The sequence below is a fragment of the Rhinichthys klamathensis genome, unplaced genomic scaffold (assembly GCF_029890125.1).
Source record: "Rhinichthys klamathensis goyatoka isolate OS25496 unplaced genomic scaffold, OSU_Roscu_1.1 h1tg000155l_1, whole genome shotgun sequence".
Lineage (NCBI taxonomy): Eukaryota > Metazoa > Chordata > Actinopteri > Cypriniformes > Leuciscidae > Rhinichthys > Rhinichthys klamathensis.
This window is the reverse complement of record NW_026606690.1, coordinates 891,912-915,169: the sequence shown is the minus strand read 5'-3', so window position 1 is coordinate 915,169 and position 23,258 is coordinate 891,912. Positions and strand designations below refer to the sequence as shown.

The 23,258-nt window shown below is 47.2% G+C and overlaps 2 protein-coding genes across 2 annotated transcripts in view; both read right to left on the bottom strand.

Annotated features, from left to right (window-relative positions):
- ppp4r3b (protein phosphatase 4, regulatory subunit 3B) overlaps positions 1-3,683 on the bottom strand; it is a 58,162-nt gene extending 54,479 nt beyond the window's left edge. The window contains exons 1-4 of the mRNA XM_056258584.1: positions 3,045-3,683; positions 2,901-2,956; positions 2,674-2,772; positions 658-924 (exon numbers count right to left, since the gene is read on the bottom strand). Of these exons, the coding sequence (XP_056114559.1) occupies positions 658-924; positions 2,674-2,772; positions 2,901-2,956; positions 3,045-3,174 (552 nt within the window). The 5' untranslated portion in view covers positions 3,175-3,683. The remainder of the gene's footprint in view (positions 1-657; positions 925-2,673; positions 2,773-2,900; positions 2,957-3,044) is intronic.
- Positions 3,684-17,239: 13,556 nt separating this feature from the next.
- Positions 17,240-23,258, bottom strand: part of LOC130090940 (polyribonucleotide nucleotidyltransferase 1, mitochondrial) — a 34,975-nt gene continuing 28,956 nt past the window's right edge. Inside the window, exons 24-28 of the mRNA XM_056258583.1 lie at positions 18,599-18,705; positions 18,454-18,509; positions 18,302-18,380; positions 17,720-17,767; positions 17,240-17,651 (exon numbers count right to left, since the gene is read on the bottom strand). Coding sequence (XP_056114558.1) covers positions 17,502-17,651; positions 17,720-17,767; positions 18,302-18,380; positions 18,454-18,509; positions 18,599-18,705 — 440 coding nt within the window. The 3' untranslated portion in view covers positions 17,240-17,501. The remainder of the gene's footprint in view (positions 17,652-17,719; positions 17,768-18,301; positions 18,381-18,453; positions 18,510-18,598; positions 18,706-23,258) is intronic.

Sequence of the window (23,258 nt, the reverse complement as noted above, 5' to 3'; positions counted from 1 at the left end):
GGCCCTTCAGTTGAGTTCAAAATAAAATGGACACAACGAAATAAACAGTTGATTTTTTTTTAATTAGTCGTTTAGATTAGTCGACTAATCGAAAAATTAGTCGAAAGATTAGTCGTTAGAAAATTAGTCGTTAGTGGCAGCACTAGTACAAAGCACCCATACTTTATGATGTTAGTTTTAATAAAAATATAATTATAAAAATTAAATCAAGGAAATTTCTCTGGCATTTCTTTCTTTTTGCTGTATCGAAAACGTACCGAACCGTGACACAAGTGTATCGTATCGAACCTAACCGTGAATTTTGTGAACCGTTACACCCCTAATTAATACTAGTGTGGCTTTTCTACAATACTCACTCATGACAGTAGAATAGGGCATTCTGAGCCAATCTACTGGAGTATTTCCTCAGTCAGCAGAACATGTGGTATACAAAAAAACCTGTCATATACCGTGAAACCGGTATAATTTAGTAAAATAGCGTGATGTGTAGCGTGATTTTTCTGGTGCTGCCGCTCGCACTAGCAGGAGATGCTGGGCTGTGGACTACAGTGTGTGTGTGTGAGGAGAGAGAGTGTGGGCTACAGTGTGTGTGTGTGTGTGTGTGTGTGTGTGTGTGTGTGTGTGTGTGTGTGTGTGTGTGTGAGGAGAGAGCGTGACCTGTCGGTGGTGAGAGTCCTCGCAGGAGCGGAACAGCAGCAGCAGCTTGCGGATGAACCCGGAGCTCAGCAGAGCTAGCGCTAGCTTCTCGCGGCGCACGGGCGAGGACAGCACTGACGTCACCAGCTCCGCGATCTCCTCCAGGTGCTCCGGCTCGCAGGCCGGCAGGTCCAGCACATGAGCCGACTCCAGGTCCTCCAGACGCTCCTCCTCGGACTCATCCATCGGGTCCTGCGTGATCTCCACCGACGGGTCTTTGCCCTGTACCTGCACACACACACACACACACACACACACACACACACAAGCACGTAAGAAGACACAAGAAGGCGCTGTCAATCAAAAACTCAGTAGCCAATGAGAACACACTGCTACTAGCCCCGGCCCCACGAGAGCTGTGTCAGAACTGCGAACGAAAACTTCAGAAGCGTAAATGAAAACTCTGGAAGCGCATTTGTAAGTTCAGATCAGCGAAAGAAATATGAGAAATAGTTAGCAAAACATGCAGTGTATTAAGAACCAAGTAAAAAAATGTGCCCGCGATTTATTCTTTTTCAGTTTCAATTTATATTTTCATCAGTTTCTTGAAAAGTTACGTTCATTATTATTGACCCAAAAGTAATTCCATACATAAGCAGAGAATAACCGGAGAATAGCCGGAGAATAGCCGGAGAATAACCGGAGAACAGCCGGAGAACGAACAGCCGGAGAACGAACAGCCGGAGAACAGCCGGAGAATAACCGGAGAACAGCCGGAGAATAGCCGGAGAACAGCTGGAGAACAGCCGGAGAATAACCGGAGAATAACCGGAGAACAGCCGGAGAACGAACAGCCGGAGAACGAACAGCCGGAGAACAGCCGGAGAATAACCGGAGAACAGCCGGAGAATAGCCGGAGAACAGCTGGAGAACAGCCGGAGAATAACCGGAGAATAACCGGAGAACAGCCGGAGAATAGCCGGAGAACAGCTGGAGAACAGCCGGAGAATAACCGGAGAACAGCCGGAGAACAGCTGGAGAACAGCCGGAGAATAACCGGAGAACAGCCGGAGAACAGCTGGAGAACAGCCGGAGAATAGCCGGAGAACAGCCGGAGAATAGCCGGAGAATAACCGGAGAACAGCCGGAGAATAACCGGAGAACAGCCGGAGAATAACCGGAGAACAGCTGGAGAAAAAATTATGGAATTTCTTATGTACCAAAAAGGGTTAAAAGCGTTGTATTATACATGTGTCTGTCTCTAGTTATTGCTGATGTTTTGTGTCATGCATAAATTACTGCTCTATTTTACAGATAATAAACAGTGTTTACATTTGAATTCGATGAGGAAGACGACAGAGGACGACAGTCACATGGCAAGCGGAGTGAACCGGCTAAATCCCATTTAAGTTTCATTCGGATTCAGATTCAGTTTAAAACCTTTTCTAATCCGTTCAATAGAACATGTAAACACTTTACACATGAGGTTGACGTAGGGAAGGAGAGATGGTGTGTGTGATCAACGTTAGTCTGTGGCAGAAAACACGGCAGTGCTGAATATTTAAAAAGAAGAGTTGAAGACTAGCCGCAGTTCAGGCAAACACAGCTGTTCTAGTGAAGGCGTGGAGGACCGCAGGATCGGGAGGAACCGTACACTGATATCACACGATTTGAAGCTTGTGACATAAACGCGCACATCGTCCTGATCACTTTTTAAAAAAACTAAATTAATAACTTTTTTACAACAAAAATAAACCATCACTGAACTTACTGAAGCTGGACTGTGACGCTATTTTCTTCTGGAAACAAACTTTGCAGCATTATTGTCCTGTTATCTCTGTAAAGCTGCTCGGACACACTGTGTGTTGTGGTGAAGGGTTAGGGTTAGGGGTGTGAAGGGTTAGGGGTGTGAAGGGTTAGGGGTGTGAAGGGTTAGGGGTGTGAAGGGTTAGGGGTGTGAAGGTGACTTGACTGGATTCAGCACGCATGTAAACACTGAGTTCAGATTCAGTGAAGGATCCATGTTAATGAACAAACCTGACAGATCTTCTCCCAGATTTCGTCACAGCCGGCTTTCTCTTGGAAACTCAGAGCCAGGTCGTAGTTCTCCGCTTCGGACCACACGATGAGCGTGTCCTGAGGGGTCAAAGGTCACAGGGAGGGTTAAGAGAAATATCTATTTAACCTGACACTGTCATATAGAAGCGAGCTGCTTTACGGCTGGACCTGAGTGAGAAGCTTCTGAAAGCATGAGGATCGTGTACCTGCTGTTTCTGATACGCAGTGCTGGTGATGATCTTGGACTCCAGCAGCAGTGACCCTGCACACACACACACACACACACACAGAGAGATCAGCTCGGGGTCACGTGAGGCTGATGATAGTGGTGGTGGTGAAGAGGCTCGTACCGTCGGACTCTGCGGTGACCGTGAGCGAGGTCTCCTCGTCGGAGCAGCACACATGCCCCGTGCCCCGGTCCTCCCACTGCCGGTCCTCGTTCAGCGTGTACAGCTTCACTCGCCTCCGGGTGTCGCTCATCTTCACTAGCTCAAACCTCTCCGACACTAGCAGTCCTGGCGCATATTCCCCTCACTAAACTAGCACTGTCTGCCCTCGCATCCACACAGCCGGGAACTACACATCCTACCGCACTAAACCACCAGTTTACCTCACTAAACCACCAGTTTACCTCACTAAACCACCAGTTTACCTCACTAAACCACGCTACCCTCTGGAAACCACCCGACGACACTCACTCAACGGTTTATTTAGCTCTAGCCACTCGCTTTAACATCTCCAATCGTTCATCTTAAGCCCACGAAATCAGTTTACCTGTAGAATGAGCCAAACCTCGGAGTTTCAGCCTCGTGATTCTCAGACTCTCGCGTGAACAGTGTACTGTCTCGTTTAACTGTGTTTGGCTCTCGGTTACGGCTCTGAATGAGCGTAAATTGGGTCGGGTCGTTTAAATGTTTACGTGAATGTCCGTCTATCCTCCGATCGCCGCCATCTTGTGTGTCTTTCACTTCATCGTCGCTCGTCTGATGATGGCGCGGGGTTTCCGCACACGGGCTACGGAAGCCGCGGCAGGACACACTCACGCGCAGCCGTACTGCAGTCACCATGGTTACCACAGTCACTCAGCGAACACTGCTCGATTCCCAAAATGTAATTCCTAGAATTATAAGTTTATATTTCGCTGACTCGTCCCTCGCAATTCTAATTACAACTCACAATTCTGATCCTCTTTTTTTGATCTTGTATCTCATAATTCTCAGTTTGTTTCTCGAAATTTTCCCCCTTGAATTTTGAGTTTACATCTCTCATTTTTTGTTCTCAAAATTGAAAGAAAAAAGTCAGAATTATTTTGAGATTAAGTTAAAGTTGCAATTACCTTTTTATATATTTTTTTTACTTCCATGTCGTCTACAACTCTGTATAATTTTGTCCAGCTGATGAACAATAAATAATTGTTTTAACAGAATCCATCCTGCTTTAAAGACACAATGAAGTCAAAATGGACAATTCTTATTTTTATGGTGTTTTTTGTAAAGGATTTATCAGTGCAAATCATCATTGTTTTAAATTCATGTTCCTGGTAATCTTGAATCAGAATAACTTCCCCTTTATAGGGGTATTTTTGTAACATTAGACTTTCAGCTGTTTGCAATGAGCAAATCAAGCAAAAGCAATTGAAAGAGCTCAACACAACAAATGTGGTTTCCGTAATTTCACCTGAAAATGCAACTTTTAATAACTTCTGCAGTCTCAAAATGATTCAACCCCCTGATAGAATCCCTCACAGCAGCACACATCTGCAAGACAGGTCTTGTCTCACTAACCAAGGGCTTCATTAGCTACACCAGGTGTGCTTGAGCTAGAACACATGAAATATCTGAACTGGCGAGGTTTGTTGAGTGTCACGTTTGACTGCATGTTTGAAATATGGCTAAGTCAAAAGAATGGTCCAAAAAGTTAAGAGAAGATTTCATTGTCCTTCACAAACAAGGAACAGGATATTAAAAGATAGCGAAGGCACTAAATGTTCCTAAAGACACGGTTCGACGCATAGTTCGCAAAGCTAAAGGAACAGTGGTTACTCTCCCTGGACGGGCAGAAAAGGGAAGCGATCAACGGCTGCAACCAGATTTCTGAGAAGGCCGGATCAGAGAAACCCTGGAGTGACTGCAGAAGAGCTGGTGGCCACAGATTTTTAATGTTTAGTTTAAAATACTGTTTTTAATGCTCCATAGATCGTTAGATCCACGCTGCTCATATGCATCATTAAAACGGCTCGACTGAAGAAGTGGGGAACGCTGTTGGCGTTTTCTGTTGAATAACGTGACGCTTCCATAACGCGTTGTTCCCAGAGATGTGAAGATGGCCAGCAGCCGGATCCCCTGTAGCCCAGGACCGGTCCCCACTGAAGCCTATCCGCAGGGCTGAGTCGGGCAGTGTCTATGGGAGACTCCTGGGGGCCCGGGCTGCTGCTGGAGGAGGAGTGAGTGAGGCCAGCAGGGGGCGCTGTTCACCCAGTAGCCCAGGACCGGTCCCCACTGAAGCCTATACGCAGGGCTGAGGCGGGCAGTGTCTATGGGAGACTCCTGGGGGCCCGGACTGCTGCTGGAGGAGGGGTCAGTGAGGCCAGCAGGGGGCGCTGTTCACCCAGTAGCCCAGGACCGGTCCCCACTGAAGCCTATACGCAGGGCTGAGGCGGGCAGTGTCTATGGGAGACTCCTGGGGGCCAGGACTGCTGCTGGAGGAGGGGTCAGTGAGGCCAGCAGGGGGCGCTCTCCCTGGGGTCTGTGTGGGTCCTGACGCCCCAGTGTACTGACGGGGACACTATACTCTAACAAGAACCGTCCTTCGTGTGAGACGTTAAACCGAGGTCCTGACTCTCTGTGCTCATTAAATCCCAGGATGTCCTCCGGTGAGAGAGTAGGGGTGGAACCGCTGTACTGACACACTTGCCCAGTGGCCTCTGTCCATCATGGCCTCCTAATCACCCCCATATACTGATTGGCTTCATCACTGTCTCCTCTCCACCAGTAAGCTGGTGTGTGTGTGTGTGTGTGTGGTGTGTTCTGGCGCAGTGTGGCTGCCGTCGCATCATCAGGTGGAGCTGCACACTGGTGGTGTTGAGGAGATTCCCCCCTCCATGTATAGCGCTTCGAGTACCCAGAAAAGCGCTATATAAATGTAACAAATTATTATTATTATTAATTATTTATTATTAAAGCGCTGTTTCTCTGGCATTTTTAAAAGGCTCATCAAATATAACAATGTGACTTGGCTTGATACAGTCTAATGGTCTAACAAAATCTTGAAACATCTTTTACTGTACCAATTTTATGGGCCTTACACTTTCTATTTGAGCCAATGCAAATGAATAAGCAAAGTTATTTAAGGGCAAGACCGCCCTGATTGTAAAGCAGACCGTGGATCGACAGCGTGCTATGATTGGTCAGTGCAATATGGCTGTTATCTGATTGGCTTAAGTACGTGGTGGGTGGAGTCCACTTATTTGTGGGTTTATACGCTAGAAATGTTTCAAAATCCACAAATGCAGAGGAAACTATCCACAAACAGGACATAAAAACATATTTGTGGATACTATTTCTATTTGCAAATTCCATTTTTATTTATTTGTGAATCGAATTAGTTTTTGTGAAACATCTGCATATATTTGTGCATTGGTTTCATTTTTGTGATTCTTTTTACATTTATTTGTGCATATAAATCTATTTATCTGGAAGTATGCAACAATTCTAACCGCAATCTCCCTCGTGTGTCAGCAATCTCTTCTCTGATGTGGGCGGGGCAACCTGTCACTCACATGAGATCAGCCAATAGAAAACCACCATCATCCAATCAACTCCCCACAGACACAATCAAGCCCCGCCCACATGTGTTCATATTCCTGAAGGTTTCACTCGGATATACGACACAATAGAGGAGAAACGACCAGACTTCCCTTTCCTGATGACTTCAAACTGCAGAGCTTATAATAAACGGTGGACACCGATAGCGTTATCATGAACGGCCTTCTAGTTCCCAAAAATGTCCAATGCCAACAAATATTCTACATTTGCGATTCCCTCTTTTGAAGGTGACGAGAAATATTAACGTATTATTTTACTGTAACTGCTTCAGAGCACAACAGCAGGGAACAAGTAGAAAAATTATCATTAAGTTTCTCCATAGACAAATCGATATTTACCGATGGTGTATATAGACTAGCATGATCTGATTGGTAGATGATGATGCGCTTCTGGTTGGATGATCTGATTGGTAGATGATGATGCGCTCCTGGTTGGATCATCTGATTGGTAGATGATGATGCGCTTCTGGTTGGATGATCTGATTGGTAGATGATGATGCGCTTCTGGTTGGATGATCTGATTGGTAGATGATGATGCGCTCCTGGTTGGATGATCTGATTGGTAGATGATGATGCGCTCCTGGTTGGATCATCTGATTGGTAGATGATGATGCGCTCCTGGTTGGATGATCTGATTGGTAGATGATGATGCGCTTCTGGTTGGTTGATCTGATTGGTAGATGATGATGCGCTCCTGGTTGGATGATCTGATTGGTAGATGATGATGCGCTCCTGGTTGGATCATCTGATTGGTAGATGATGATGCGCTCCTGGTTGGATGATCTGATTGGTAGATGATGATGCGCTTCTGGTTGGTTGATCTGATTGGTAGATGATGATGCGCTCCTGGTTGGTTGATCTGATTGGTAGATGATGATGCGCTTCTGGTTGGTTGATCTGATTGGTAGATGATGATGCGCTTCTGGTTGGATCATCTGATTGGTAGATGATGATGCGCTTCTGGTTGGTTGATCTGATTGGTAGATGATGATGCGCTTCTGGTTGGTTGATCTGATTGGTAGATGATGATGCGCTTCTGGTTGGATCATCTGATTGGTAGATGATGATGCGCTCCTGGTTGGATCATCTGATTGGTAGATGATGATGCGCTTCTGGTTGGATGATCTGATTGGTAGATGATGATGCGCTCCTGGTTGGATCATCTGATTGGTAGATGATGATGCGCTCCTGGTTGGATGATCTGATTGGTAGATGATGATGCGCTTCTGGTTGGTTGATCTGATTGGTAGATGATGATGCGCTCCTGGTTGGATCATCTGATTGGTAGATGATGATGCGCTCCTGGTTGGATCATCTGATTGGTAGATGATGATGCGCTTCTGGTTGGATGATCTGATTGGTAGATGATGATGCGCTCCTGGTTGGATCATCTGATTGGTAGATGATGATGCGCTTCTGGTTGGATGATCTGATTGGTAGATGATGCGCTTCTGGTTGGATGATCTGATTGGTAGATGATGATGCGCTTCTGGTTGGATGATCTGATTGGTAGATGATGATGCGCTCCTGGTTGGATGATCTGATTGGTAGATGATGCGCTTCTGGTTGGATGATCTGATTGGTAGATGATGATGCGCTCCTGGTTGGATGATCTGATTGGTAGATGATGATGCGCTTCTGGTTGGATGATCTGATTGGTAGATGATGATGCGCTTCTGGTTGGATGATCTGATTGGTAGATGATGCGCTTCTGGTTGGATGATCTGATTGGTAGATGATGCGCTTCTGGTTGGATGATCTGATTGGTAGATGATGATGCGCTTCTGGTTGGATGATCTGATTGGTAGATGATGATGCGCTGCTGGTTGGATGATCTGATTGGTAGATGATGATGCGCTTCTGGTTGGATGATCTGATTGGTAGATGATGATGCGCTCCTGGTTGGATGATCTGATTGGTAGATGATGATGCGCTCCTGGTTGGATGATCTGATTGGTAGATGATGATGCGCTCCTGGTTGGATGATCTGATTGGTAGATGATGATGCGCTCCTGGTTGGATGATCTGATTGGTAGATGATGATGCGCTCCTGGTTGGATGATCTGATTGGTAGATGATGCGCTTCTGGTTGGATGATCTGATTGGTAGATGATGCGCTTCTGGTTGGATGATCTGATTGGTAGATGATGATGCGCTTCTGGTTGGATGATCTGATTGGTAGATGATGATGCGCTTCTGGTTGGATCATCTGATTGGTAGATGATGATGCGCTCCTGGTTGGATGATCTGATTGGTAGATGATGAGGCGCTCCTGGTTGGATGATCTGATTGGTAGATGATGATGCGCTTCTGGTTGGATCATCTGATTGGTAGATGATGATGCGCTCCTGGTTGGATGATCTGATTGGTAGATGATGATGCGCTCCTGGTTGGATGATCTGATTGGTAGATGATGATGCGCTCCTGGTTGGATGATCTGATTGGTAGATGATGATGCGCTCCTGGTTGGATGATCTGATTGGTAGATGATGCGCTTCTGGTTGGATGATCTGATTGGTAGATGATGATGCGCTCCTGGTTGGATCATCTGATTGGTAGATGATGATGCGCTTCTGGTTGGATGATCTGATTGGTAGATGATGATGCGCTTCTGGTTGGATGATCTGATTGGTAGATGATGATGCGCTCCTGGTTGGATGATCTGATTGGTAGATGATGATGCGCTTCTGGTTGGATGATCTGATTGGTAGATGATGATGCGCTCCTGGTTGGATGATCTGATTGGTAGATGATGCGCTTCTGGTTGGATGATCTGATTGGTAGATGATGATGCGCTCCTGGTTGGATGATCTGATTGGTAGATGATGATGCGCTCCTGGTTGGATGATCTGATTGGTAGATGATGATGCGCTTCTGGTTGGATGATCTGATTGGTAGATGATGATGCGCTTCTGGTTGGATGATCTGATTGGTAGATGATGCGCTCCTGGTTGGATGATCTGATTGGTAGATGATGATGCGCTCCTGGTTGGATGATCTGATTGGTAGATGATGATGCGCTCCTGGTTGGATCATCTGATTGGTAGATGATGATGCGCTTCTGGTTGGATGATCTGATTGGTAGATGATGATGCGCTTCTGGTTGGTTGATCTGATTGGTAGATGATGATGCGCTTCTGGTTGGATGATCTGATTGGTAGATGATGATGCGCTTCTGGTTGGATGATCTGATTGGTAGATGATGATGCGCTTCTGGTTGGATGATCTGATTGGTAGATGATGATGCGCTTCTGGTTGGTTGATCTGATTGGTAGATGATGATGCGCTTCTGGTTGGATGATCTGATTGGTAGATGATGATGCGCTCCTGGTTGGATCATCTGATTGGTAGATGATGATGCGCTTCTGGTTGGTTGATCTGATTGGTAGATGATGATGCGCTTCTGGTTGGATCATCTGATTGGTAGATGATGATGCGCTCCTGGTTGGATCATCTGATTGGTAGATGATGATGCGCTTCTGGTTGGATGATCTGATTGGTAGATGATGATGCGCTTCTGGTTGGATGATCTGATTGGTAGATGATGATGCGCTTCTGGTTGGATGATCTGATTGGTAGATGATGATGCGCTCCTGGTTGGATGATCTGATTGGTAGATGATGATGCGCTTCTGGTTGGATGATCTGATTGGTAGATGATGATGCGCTCCTGGTTGGATGATCTGATTGGTAGATGATGCGCTTCTGGTTGGATGATCTGATTGGTAGATGATGATGCGCTCCTGGTTGGATGATCTGATTGGTAGATGATGATGCGCTCCTGGTTGGATCATCTGATTGGTAGATGATGATGCGCTCCTGGTTGGATCATCTGATTGGTAGATGATGATGCGCTCCTGGTTGGATGATCTGATTGGTAGATGATGATGCGCTTCTGGTTGGATGATCTGATTGGTAGATGATGATGCGCTTCTGGTTGGATGATCTGATTGGTAGATGATGATGCGCTTCTGGTTGGTTGATCTGATTGGTAGATGATGATGCGCTTCTGGTTGGATGATCTGATTGGTAGATGATGATGCGCTTCTGGTTCAGACTGATCTCATGAAATGGCGTATGTATGACACGCCAATTCGTATTTCCATTTTTGGCGTGCTATCAACACGCATAATCGCTTTTCAGCGTGTTTATCAACGCCTTTGACTTAACGTTATATTACTGTATTATGTATATTTAGATATATGACCTACCCCAAGCCCGTCCCTAAACCTACCCGTCACTGGGGTTAATACCATTTATGAGTGTTCTCCTACCATCCTAGGAAAAGAAATATCGCTCCACAGATGTAGATATAGATTTTGCTTCGTTTCGCTCGGACATTTAACGGCGTACACATACACGCGGAATCACTCGGACATTTAATGGCGTAGACATACACGCAAAAGATTTCGGCGTGGACATACACGCGGATAGCTCAAAATGCGTATAGATAACACGCCACTTGACTTGAAAGTGGCGTGTATGTTTACGCAAAGTCATGATGTCATGTTGTCTGGTTGGATGATCTGATTGGTAGATGATGATGCGCTTCTGGTTGGATGATCTGATTGGTAGATGATGATGCGCTTCTGGTTGGTTGATCTGATTGGTAGATGATGATGCGCTTCTGGTTGGATGATCTGATTGGTAGATGATGATGCGCTCCTGGTTGGATCATCTGATTGGTAGATGATGATGCGCTTCTGGTTGGTTGATCTGATTGGTAGATGATGATGCGCTCCTGGTTGGATGATCTGATTGGTAGATGATGATGCGCTTCTGGTTGGATCATCTGATTGGTAGATGATGATGCGCTCCTGGTTGGATCATCTGATTGGTAGATGATGATGCGCTTCTGGTTGGATGATCTGATTGGTAGATGATGATGCGCTTCTGGTTGGATGATCTGATTGGTAGATGATGATGCGCTCCTGGTTGGATGATCTGATTGGTAGATGATGATGCGCTTCTGGTTGGATGATCTGATTGGTAGATGATGATGCGCTCCTGGTTGGATCATCTGATTGGTAGATGATGCGCTTCTGGTTGGATGATCTGATTGGTAGATGATGATGCGCTCCTGGTTGGATGATCTGATTGGTAGATGATGATGCGCTCCTGGTTGGATCATCTGATTGGTAGATGATGATGCGCTCCTGGTTGGATGATCTGATTGGTAGATGATGATGCGCTTCTGGTTGGATGATCTGATTGGTAGATGATGATGCGCTTCTGGTTGGTTGATCTGATTGGTAGATGATGATGCGCTTCTGGTTGGATGATCTGATTGGTAGATGATGATGCGCTCCTGGTTGGATCATCTGATTGGTAGATGATGATGCGCTTCTGGTTGGTTGATCTGATTGGTAGATGATGATGCGCTCCTGGTTGGATCATCTGATTGGTAGATGATGATGCGCTTCTGGTTGGATGATCTGATTGGTAGATGATGATGCGCTTCTGGTTGGATGATCTGATTGGTAGATGATGATGCGCTCCTGGTTGGATGATCTGATTGGTAGATGATGATGCGCTTCTGGTTGGATGATCTGATTGGTAGATGATGATGCGCTCCTGGTTGGATGATCTGATTGGTAGATGATGCGCTTCTGGTTGGATGATCTGATTGGTAGATGATGATGCGCTCCTGGTTGGATCATCTGATTGGTAGATGATGATGCGCTCCTGGTTGGATCATCTGATTGGTAGATGATGATGCGCTTCTGGTTGGATGATCTGATTGGTAGATGATGATGCGCTCCTGGTTGGATCATCTGATTGGTAGATGATGATGCGCTTCTGGTTGGATGATCTGATTGGTAGATGATGATGCGCTTCTGGTTGGATGATCTGATTGGTAGATGATGCGCTTCTGGTTGGATGATCTGATTGGTAGATGATGCGCTTCTGGTTGGATGATCTGATTGGTAGATGATGATGCGCTCTTGGTTGGATCATCTGATTGGTAGATGATGATGCGCTTCTGGTTGGATCATCTGATTGGTAGATGATGATGCGCTTCTGGTTGGATGATCTGATTGGTAGATGATGATGCGCTCCTGGTTGGATGATCTGATTGGTAGATGATGATGCGCTTCTGGTTGGATGATCTGATTGGTAGATGATGATGCGCTCCTGGTTGGATGATCTGATTGGTAGATGATGCGCTTCTGGTTGGATCATCTGATTGGTAGATGATGATGCGCTCCTGGTTGGATGATCTGATTGGTAGATGATGATGCGCTTCTGGTTGGATGATCTGATTGGTAGATGATGATGCGCTTCTGGTTGGTTGATCTGATTGGTAGATGATGATGCGCTTCTGGTTGGATGATCTGATTGGTAGATGATGATGCGCTCCTGGTTGGATCATCTGATTGGTAGATGATGATGCGCTTCTGGTTGGTTGATCTGATTGGTAGATGATGATGCGCTCCTGGTTGGATCATCTGATTGGTAGATGATGATGCGCTTCTGGTTGGATGATCTGATTGGTAGATGATGATGCGCTTCTGGTTGGATGATCTGATTGGTAGATGATGATGCGCTCCTGGTTGGATGATCTGATTGGTAGATGATGATGCGCTTCTGGTTGGATGATCTGATTGGTAGATGATGATGCGCTCCTGGTTGGATGATCTGATTGGTAGATGATGCGCTTCTGGTTGGATGATCTGATTGGTAGATGATGATGCGCTCCTGGTTGGATCATCTGATTGGTAGATGATGATGCGCTCCTGGTTGGATCATCTGATTGGTAGATGATGATGCGCTTCTGGTTGGATGATCTGATTGGTAGATGATGATGCGCTCCTGGTTGGATCATCTGATTGGTAGATGATGATGCGCTTCTGGTTGGATGATCTGATTGGTAGATGATGATGCGCTTCTGGTTGGATGATCTGATTGGTAGATGATGCGCTTCTGGTTGGATGATCTGATTGGTAGATGATGCGCTTCTGGTTGGATGATCTGATTGGTAGATGATGATGCGCTCTTGGTTGGATCATCTGATTGGTAGATGATGATGCGCTTCTGGTTGGATCATCTGATTGGTAGATGATGATGCGCTTCTGGTTGGATGATCTGATTGGTAGATGATGATGCGCTCCTGGTTGGATGATCTGATTGGTAGATGATGATGCGCTTCTGGTTGGATGATCTGATTGGTAGATGATGATGCGCTCCTGGTTGGATGATCTGATTGGTAGATGATGCGCTTCTGGTTGGATGATCTGATTGGTAGATGATGATGCGCTCCTGGTTGGATGATCTGATTGGTAGATGATGATGCGCTCCTGGTTGGATCATCTGATTGGTAGATGATGATGCGCTCCTGGTTGGATGATCTGATTGGTAGATGATGATGCGCTTCTGGTTGGATGATCTGATTGGTAGATGATGATGCGCTTCTGGTTGGTTGATCTGATTGGTAGATGATGATGCGCTTCTGGTTGGATGATCTGATTGGTAGATGATGATGCGCTTCTGGTTGGATGATCTGATTGGTAGATGATGATGCGCTTCTGGTTGGTTGATCTGATTGGTAGATGATGATGCGCTTCTGGTTGGATGATCTGATTGGTAGATGATGATGCGCTCCTGGTTGGATCATCTGATTGGTAGATGATGATGCGCTTCTGGTTGGTTGATCTGATTGGAAGATGATGATGCGCTTCTGGTTGGATGATCTGATTGGTAGATGATGATGCGCTTCTGGTTGGATCATCTGATTGGTAGATGATGATGCGCTTCTGGTTGGATGATCTGATTGGTAGATGATGATGCGCTCCTGGTTGGATGATCTGATTGGTAGATGATGATGCGCTTCTGGTTGGATGATCTGATTGGTAGATGATGATGCGCTCCTGGTTGGATGATCTGATTGGTAGATGATGCGCTTCTGGTTGGATGATCTGATTGGTAGATGATGATGCGCTCCTGGTTGGATGATCTGATTGGTAGATGATGATGCGCTCCTGGTTGGATCATCTGATTGGTAGATGATGATGCGCTCCTGGTTGGATGATCTGATTGGTAGATGATGATGCGCTTCTGGTTGGATGATCTGATTGGTAGATGATGATGCGCTTCTGGTTGGATGATCTGATTGGTAGATGATGATGCGCTTCTGGTTGGTTGATCTGATTGGTAGATGATGATGCGCTTCTGGTTGGATGATCTGATTGGTAGATGATGATGCGCTCCTGGTTGGATCATCTGATTGGTAGATGATGCGCTTCTGGTTGGATGATCTGATTGGTAGATGATGATGCGCTTCTGGTTGGATGATCTGATTGGTAGATGATGATGCGCTCCTGGTTGGATGATCTGATTGGTAGATGATGATGCGCTTCTGGTTGGATGATCTGATTGGTAGATGATGATGCGCTCCTGGTTGGATGATCTGATTGGTAGATGATGATGCGCTCCTGGTTGGATCATCTGATTGGTAGATGATGATGCGCTCCTGGTTGGATGATCTGATTGGTAGATGATGATGCGCTCCTGGTTGGATCATCTGATTGGTAGATGATGATGCGCTTCTGGTTGGATCATCTGATTGGTAGATGATGATGCGCTTCTGGTTGGATGATCTGATTGGTAGATGATGATGCGCTTCTGGTTGGATGATCTGATTGGTAGATGATGATGCGCTCCTGGTTGGATGATCTGATTGGTAGATGATGATGCGCTCCTGGTTGGATGATCTGATTGGTAGATGATGATGCGCTTCTGGTTGGATGATCTGATTGGTAGATGATGATGCGCTCCTGGTTGGATGATCTGATTGGTAGATGATGATGCGCTTCTGGTTGGATGATCTGATTGGTAGATGATGATGCGCTCCTGGTTGGATGATCTGATTGGTAGATGATGATGCGCTTCTGGTTGGATCATCTGATTGGTAGATGATGATGCGCTCCTGGTTGGATCATCTGATTGGTAGATGATGATGCGCTTCTGGTTGGATGATCTGATTGGTAGATGATGATGCGCTTCTGGTTGGATGATCTGATTGGTAGATGATGATGCGCTCCTGGTTGGATCATCTGATTGGTAGATGATGATGCGCTTCTGGTTGGATGATCTGATTGGTAGATGATGATGCGCTTCTGGTTGGATGATCTGATTGGTAGATGATGATGCGCTTCTGGTTGGATGATCTGATTGGTAGATGATGATGCGCTCCTGGTTGGATGATCTGATTGGTAGATGATGATGCGCTTCTGGTTGGATGATCTGATTGGTAGATGATGCGCTTCTGGTTGGATGATCTGATTGGTAGATGATGATGCGCTTCTGGTTGGATGATCTGATTGGTAGATGATGATGCGCTCCTGGTTGGATGATCTGATTGGTAGATGATGATGCGCTTCTGGTTGGATGATCTGATTGGTAGATGATGATGCGCTCCTGGTTGGATCATCTGATTGGTAGATGATGATGCGCTTCTGGTTGGATGATCTGATTGGTAGATGATGCGCTCCTGGTTGGATCATCTGATTGGTAGATGATGCGCTCCTGGTTGGATCATCTGATTGGTAGATGATGATGCGCTCCTGGTTGGATGATCTGATTGGTAGATGATGATGCGCTCCTGGTTGGATCATCTGATTGGTAGATGATGATGCGCTCCTGGTTGGATGATCTGATTGGTAGATGATGATGCGCTCCTGGTTGGATGATCTGATTGGTAGATGATGATGCGCTTCTGGTTGGTTGATCTGATTGGTAGATGATGATGCGCTCCTGGTTGGATCATCTGATTGGTAGATGATGATGCGCTCCTGGTTGGATCATCTGATTGGTAGATGATGATGCGCTTCTGGTTGGATGATCTGATTGGTAGATGATGATGCGCTCCTGGTTGGATGATCTGATTGGTAGATGATGATGCGCTTCTGGTTGGATGATCTGATTGGTAGATGATGATGCGCTTCTGGTTGGTTGATCTGATTGGTAGATGATGATGCGCTTCTGGTTTGATGATCTGATTGGTAGATGATGATGCGCTTCTGGTTGGATGATCTGATTGGTAGATGATGATGCGCTTCTGGTTGGTTGATCTGATTGGTAGATGATGATGCGCTTCTGGTTGGATGATCTGATTGGTAGATGATGATGCGCTCCTGGTTGGATGATCTGATTGGTAGATGATGATGCGCTTCTGGTTGGATGATCTGATTGGTAGATGATGATGCGCTCCTGGTTGGATGATCTGATTGGTAGATGATGATGCGCTTCTGGTTGGATGATCTGATTGGTAGATGATGCGCTCCTGGTTGGATGATCTGATTGGTAGATGATGATGCGCTTCAGGTTGGATGATCTGATTGGAAGATGATGATGCGCTCCTGGTTGGATGATCTGATTGGTAGATGATGATGCGCTCCTGGTTGGATGATCTGATTGGTAGATGATGATGCGCTTCTGGTTGGATGATCTGATTGGAAGATGATGATGCGCTCCTGGTTGGATGATCTGATTGGAAGATGATGATGCGCTCCTGGTTGGATGATCTGATTGGTAGATGATGATGCACTCCTGGTAGGATGATCTGATTGGTAGATGATGATGCGCTCCTGGTAGGATGATCTGATTGGTAGATGATGATGCGCTTCTGGTTGGATGATCTGATTGGTAGATGATGATGATGCGCTCCTGGTTGGATGATCTGATTGGACAGGAGGAAGGTGTGCGCTGATAAATGAGGAAGATCTGAAGGCCAGTTGCTCTATTGGACAAACTGCATGAATATGTACAGTACTCCACATTTACAGACAATAACATTAGGGATGTGTGAGGACACATCGTGTGTGTTGGACTCGTTTATTTCTTTAGTACAAAATGTGGACTGTTTCTCATTTGAAAGATATCAACACTTCCACGTTTGAGGGTTTTCACACATATAATGCATAAGCTGAAGTGGTGTTTGTGAGGATAAAGTATATAATAAGAGTGTTTATCATAAGATGTGATGTCTAGGGGTCCGTGACGGGCTCGCCGGGCGCTCCTATTGAGATGCTGTGTCTCTCGCTCAGACTCTTCACCGTCGCCGACACCGGAGACTGCAGGACCTTCCGAGAGAGCCTCATCCGGCCGTCCGTCGGGTCCCGGCCGAAATACTTCACCTGGAGGAGACACACACGTTAATAAAGAGTCCCGGACACGAGTGTGTGGAGGATTGAGCCGTTCTCACCTGGATCTGCTGGCCGACCTCCAGTCCGAGAGCGCTGGGATGCTTGATCTGCAGAAACACACACACATCAGGAAGAACAGCGTGTGTGCGTGTGTGTGTGTGACAGGGCCGGGGATCATATACATCCATCTGATGAACCGATACCGATTCTCAAATATCTGTCTGACCTGAAACTTCACTACACATCATCTGCAGCTCCTGCCATCTCATAATCTCAGTCATCTTTGATACTGCTGATATGAATCAAAGTCTCAGCTCTCAAATCCTGTCAGTTTCATCAGTAAACTAAGTCAGTGTGTGTGTGTGTGTGTGTGTGTGTGTGTGTGTGTTTAATGTGTGTGACAGAAGAACCGCTCATCTGTTCCTCTTTACTACTAGTTACAGCAGCAAATAAACATCAGTGAACATCAGAAGATTCAGAACAACTCCCTGAAATCAATCAATCAGAGTTTCAACCGTCAATGAAACAGCTGGAGAACAATAACATTATCCTCAATAACACTTTCAGTGTCTATAACTCTACATTAATAACTCTTCTGATACAGACATGCACTAGATTAGAACTGGTGTGTGTGTTCTGACCCGCTTGTGGTCCAGCTGAGAGTTGTGCAGGAGGACGGCGCTCATGTTGGGGTACAGCTTCACCATCACACCGATGTCCCTGAAACACAACCAGCTTCAGTGATAAACCCTGTGTGTGAGTGTGTGTGTGTGAGTGTGTGTGAGAGCTCTACCTAATCTCTGTGATGCTGGCGGTGTAAACGGCTCCGAACTCCAGCTGCTGCTCCTGCTACACACACACACACACACACACACACACACACAGGCATCAGTCTCGCACAGCACACACCACAGAAGAGCCACCGCTGCTGCACGCACATCATCTTTACAGATGTCCCGGATGAACTCCTGGGCTTCGCTCATGGCGCTGGGAGTGGGAGCGAACACACAGAACGAGTCCTCGTCCACCTGACTGATCGTCACACCTGAGGGAGAAGAGCAGAGCTGCATCAGCGGAGGCACAGATCACTGACCACCACAGGCTGATGCTGAGGAGAACCACAATACTGAGGAGAACCACGATACTGAGGAGAACCACGATACTGAGAAGAACCACGATACTGAGGAGAACCACAGGCTGATGCTGAGGAGAACCACAATACTGAGGAGAACCACGATACTGAGGAGAACCACGATACTGAGGAGAACCACAGGCTGATGCTGAGGAGAACCGCAATACTGAGGAGAACCACAGGCTGATGCTGAGGAGAACCACAATACTGAGGAGAACCACGATACTGAGGAGAACCACGATACTGAAGAGAACCAAAGGCTGATGCTGAGGAGAACCACGATACTGAGGAGAACCACGATACTGAGGAGAACCACGATACTGAGGAGAACCACAGGCTGATGCTGAGGAGAACCACGATACTGAGGAGAACCACAGGCTGATGCTGAGGAGAACCGTGATACTGAGGAGAACCGCGATACTGAGGAGAACCGCGATACTGAGGAGAACCACAGGCTGATGCTGAGGAGAACCGCGATACTGAGGAGAACCACGATACTGAGGAGAACCACGATCCTGAGGAGAACCGCGAAACTGAGGAGAACCGCGATACAGAGGAGAACCACGATACTGAGGAGAACCACGATACTGAGAAGAACCACGATACTGAGGAGAACCACAGGCTGATGCTGAGGAGAACCACAATACTGAGGAGAACCACGATACTGAGGAGAACCACGATACTGAGGAGAACCACAGGCTGATGCTGAGGAGAACCGCAATACTGAGAACCACGATACTGAGGAGAACCACAGGCTGATGCTGAGGAGAACCGCAATACTGAGGAGAACCACGATACTGAGGTGAACCACGATACTGAGGAGAACCACAGGCTGATGCTGAGGAGAACCGCAATACTGAGGAGAACGACCGATACCGAGGAGAACCACAATACTGAGGAGAACCACAGGCTGATGCTGAGGAGAACCGCAATACTGAGGAGAACCGTAATACTGAGGAGAACCGCGATACTGAGGAGATCCACGATACTGAAGAGATCCACAATACTAAGGAGAACCGCAATACTGAGGAAAACTGCGATACTGAGGAGAACCACGATACTGAGGAGAACCGCGAAACTGAGGAAAACCGCGATACTGAGGAGAACCACAGGCTGATGCTGAGGAGAACCGCGATACTGAGGAGAACCACGATCCTGAGGAGAACCACGATACTGAGGAGAACCACGATCCTGAGGAGAACCGCGAAACTGAGAACCACAGTCTGATGCTGAGAAGAATCGCAATACTGAGGAGAACCACGATCCTGAGGAGAACCGCGAAACTGAGGAGAACCGCGATACTGAGGAGAACCACGGTCTGATGCTGAGGAGAACCACGATACTGAGGAGAACCACAATACTATGGAGAACCGCGATTCTGAGGAGAACGACAATACTGAGAAGAACCGCAATACTGAGGAGAACCACGGGCTTATGCTGAGGAGAACCGCGATACTGAGGAGAACCATGGTCTGATGCTGAGGAGAACCACGATACTGAGGAAAATCACAGGCTGGTGCTAAGGAGAACCACGATACTGAGGAGAACCGCGATACTGAGGGGAACCATGGTCTGATGCTGAGGAGAACCACGATACTGAGGAAAATCACAGGCTGATGCTAAGGAGAACCACGATACTGAGGAGAACCACGATACTGAGGAGAACCACAGGCTGATGCTGAGGAGAACCACAATACTGAGGAGAACCACGATACTGAGGAGAACCACGATACTGAAGAGAACCACAGGCTGATGCTGAGGAGAACCACGATACTGAGGAGAACCACGATACTGAGGAGAACCACAGGCTGATGCTGAGGAGAACCACGATACTGAGGAGAACCACAGGCTGATGCTGAGGAGAACCGCGATACTCGGGAGAACCACGATACTGAGGAGAACCACAGTCTGATGCTGAGGAGAACCACGATACTGAGGAGAACCACGATACTGAGGAGAACCACGATACTGAGGAGAACCACAGGCTGATGCTGAGGAGAACCACGATACTGAGGAGAACCACGATACTGAGGAGAACCACAGGCTGATGCTGAGGAGAACCACAATACTGAGGAGAACCACGATACTGAGGAGAACCAGGATACAGAGGGGAACCACGATACTGAGGAGAACCACGATACTGAAGAGAACCAAAGGCTGATGCTGAGGAGAACCACGATACTGAGGAGAACCACGATACTGAGGAGAACCACAGGCTGATGCTGAGGAGAACCACGATACTGAGGAGAACCACAGGCTGATGCTGAGGAGAACCGCGATACTGAGGAGAACCGCGATACTGAGGAGAACCACGATACTGAGGAGAACCGCGATACTGAGGAGAACCACGATACTGAGGAGAACCACCATACTGAGGAGAACCACAGTCTGATGCTGAGGAGAACTGCGATACTGAGGAGAACCACGATACTGAGGAGAACCACAGGCTGATGCTGAGGAGAACCACGATATAGAGGAGAACCACAGGCTAATGCTGAGGAGAACCACAATACTGAGGAGAACCACGATACTGAGGAGAACCACGATACTGAGGAGAACCACGATACTGAAGAGAACCACAGGCTGATGCTGAGGAGAACCACGATACTGAGGAGAACCACAGGCTGATGCTGAGGAGAACCACGATACTGAGGAGAACCACAGGCTGATGCTGAGGAGAACCACAGGCTGATGCTGAGGAGAACCGCGATACTGAGGAGAACCGCGATACTGAGGAGAACCACGATACTGAGGAGAACCGCGATACTGAGGAGAACCACGATACTGAGGAGAACCACGATACTGAGGAGAACCACAGTCTGATGCTGAGGAGAACCGCGATACTGAGGAGAACCACGATACTGAGGAGAACCACAGGCTGATGCTGAGGAGAACCACGATACTGAGGAGAACCACGATACTGAGGAGAACCACAGGCTGATGCTGAGGAGAACCACGATACTGAGGAGAACCACAGGCTGATGCTGAGGAGAACCACGATACTGAGGAGAACCACAATACTGAGGAGAACCACAGGCTGATGCTGAGGAGAACCACGATACTGAGGAGAACCACGATGCTGAGGAGAACCACGATGCTGAGGAGAACCGCGATGCTGAGGAGAACCACGATGCTGAGGAGAACCGCGATGCTGAGGAGAACCGCGATACTGAGGAGAACCACGATACTGAGGAGAACCACGATACTGAGGAGAACCAGCACGATGCTTAGGAGAACCACGATACTGAGGAGAACCACAATACTGAGGAGAACCACGATACTGAGGAGAACCACAGGCTGATGCTGAGGAGAACCACGATACTGAGGAGAACCACGATGCTGAGGAGAACCACGATGCTGAGGAGAACCACGATGCTGAGGAGAACCGCGATACTGAGGAGAACCACGATACTGAGGAGAACCACGATGCTGAGGAGAACCACAGTCTGATGCTGAGGAGAACCACAGTCTGATGCTGAGGAGAACCGCGATACTCGGGAGAACCACGATACTGAGGAGAACCACAGTCTGATGCTGAGGAGAACCACGATACTGAGGAGAACCACGATACTGAGGAGAACCACGATACTGAGGAGAACCACGATACTGAGGAGAACCACGATACTGAGGAGAACCACGATACTGAGGAGAACCAGGATACAGAGGGGAACCACGATACTGAGGAGAACCACGATACTGAAGAGAACCAAAGGCTGATGCTGAGGAGAACCACGATACTGAGGAGAACCACGATACTGAGGAGAACCACAGGCTGATGCTGAGGAGAACCACGATACTGAGGAGAACCACAGGCTGATGCTGAGGAGAACCACGATACTGAGGAGAACCACGATGCTGAGGAGAACCACGATGCTGAGGAGAACCACGATGCTGAGGAGAACCGCGATACTGAGGAGAACCACGATACTGAGGAGAACCACGATACTGAGGAGAACCACAGTCTGATGCTGAGGAGAACTGCGATACTGAGGAGAACCACGATACTGAGGAGAACCACAGGCTGATGCTGAGGAGAACCACGATACAGAGGAGAACCACAGGCTAATGCTGAGGAGAACCACAATACTGAGGAGAACCACGATACTGAGGAGAACCACGATACTGAGGAGAACCACGATACTGAAGAGAACCACAGGCTGATGCTGAGGAGAACCACGATACTGAGGAGAACCACGATACTGAGGAGAACCACAGGCTGATGCTGAGGAGAACCACGATACTGAGGAGAACCACAGGCTGATGCTGAGGAGAACCACAGGCTGATGCTGAGGAGAACCGCGATACTGAGGAGAACCACGATACTGAGGAGAACCACGATACTGAGGAGAACCGCGATACTGAGGAGAACCACGATACTGAGGAGAACCACGATACTGAGGAGAACCACAGTCTGATGCTGAGGAGAACCGCGATACTGAGGAGAACCACGATACTGAGGAGAACCA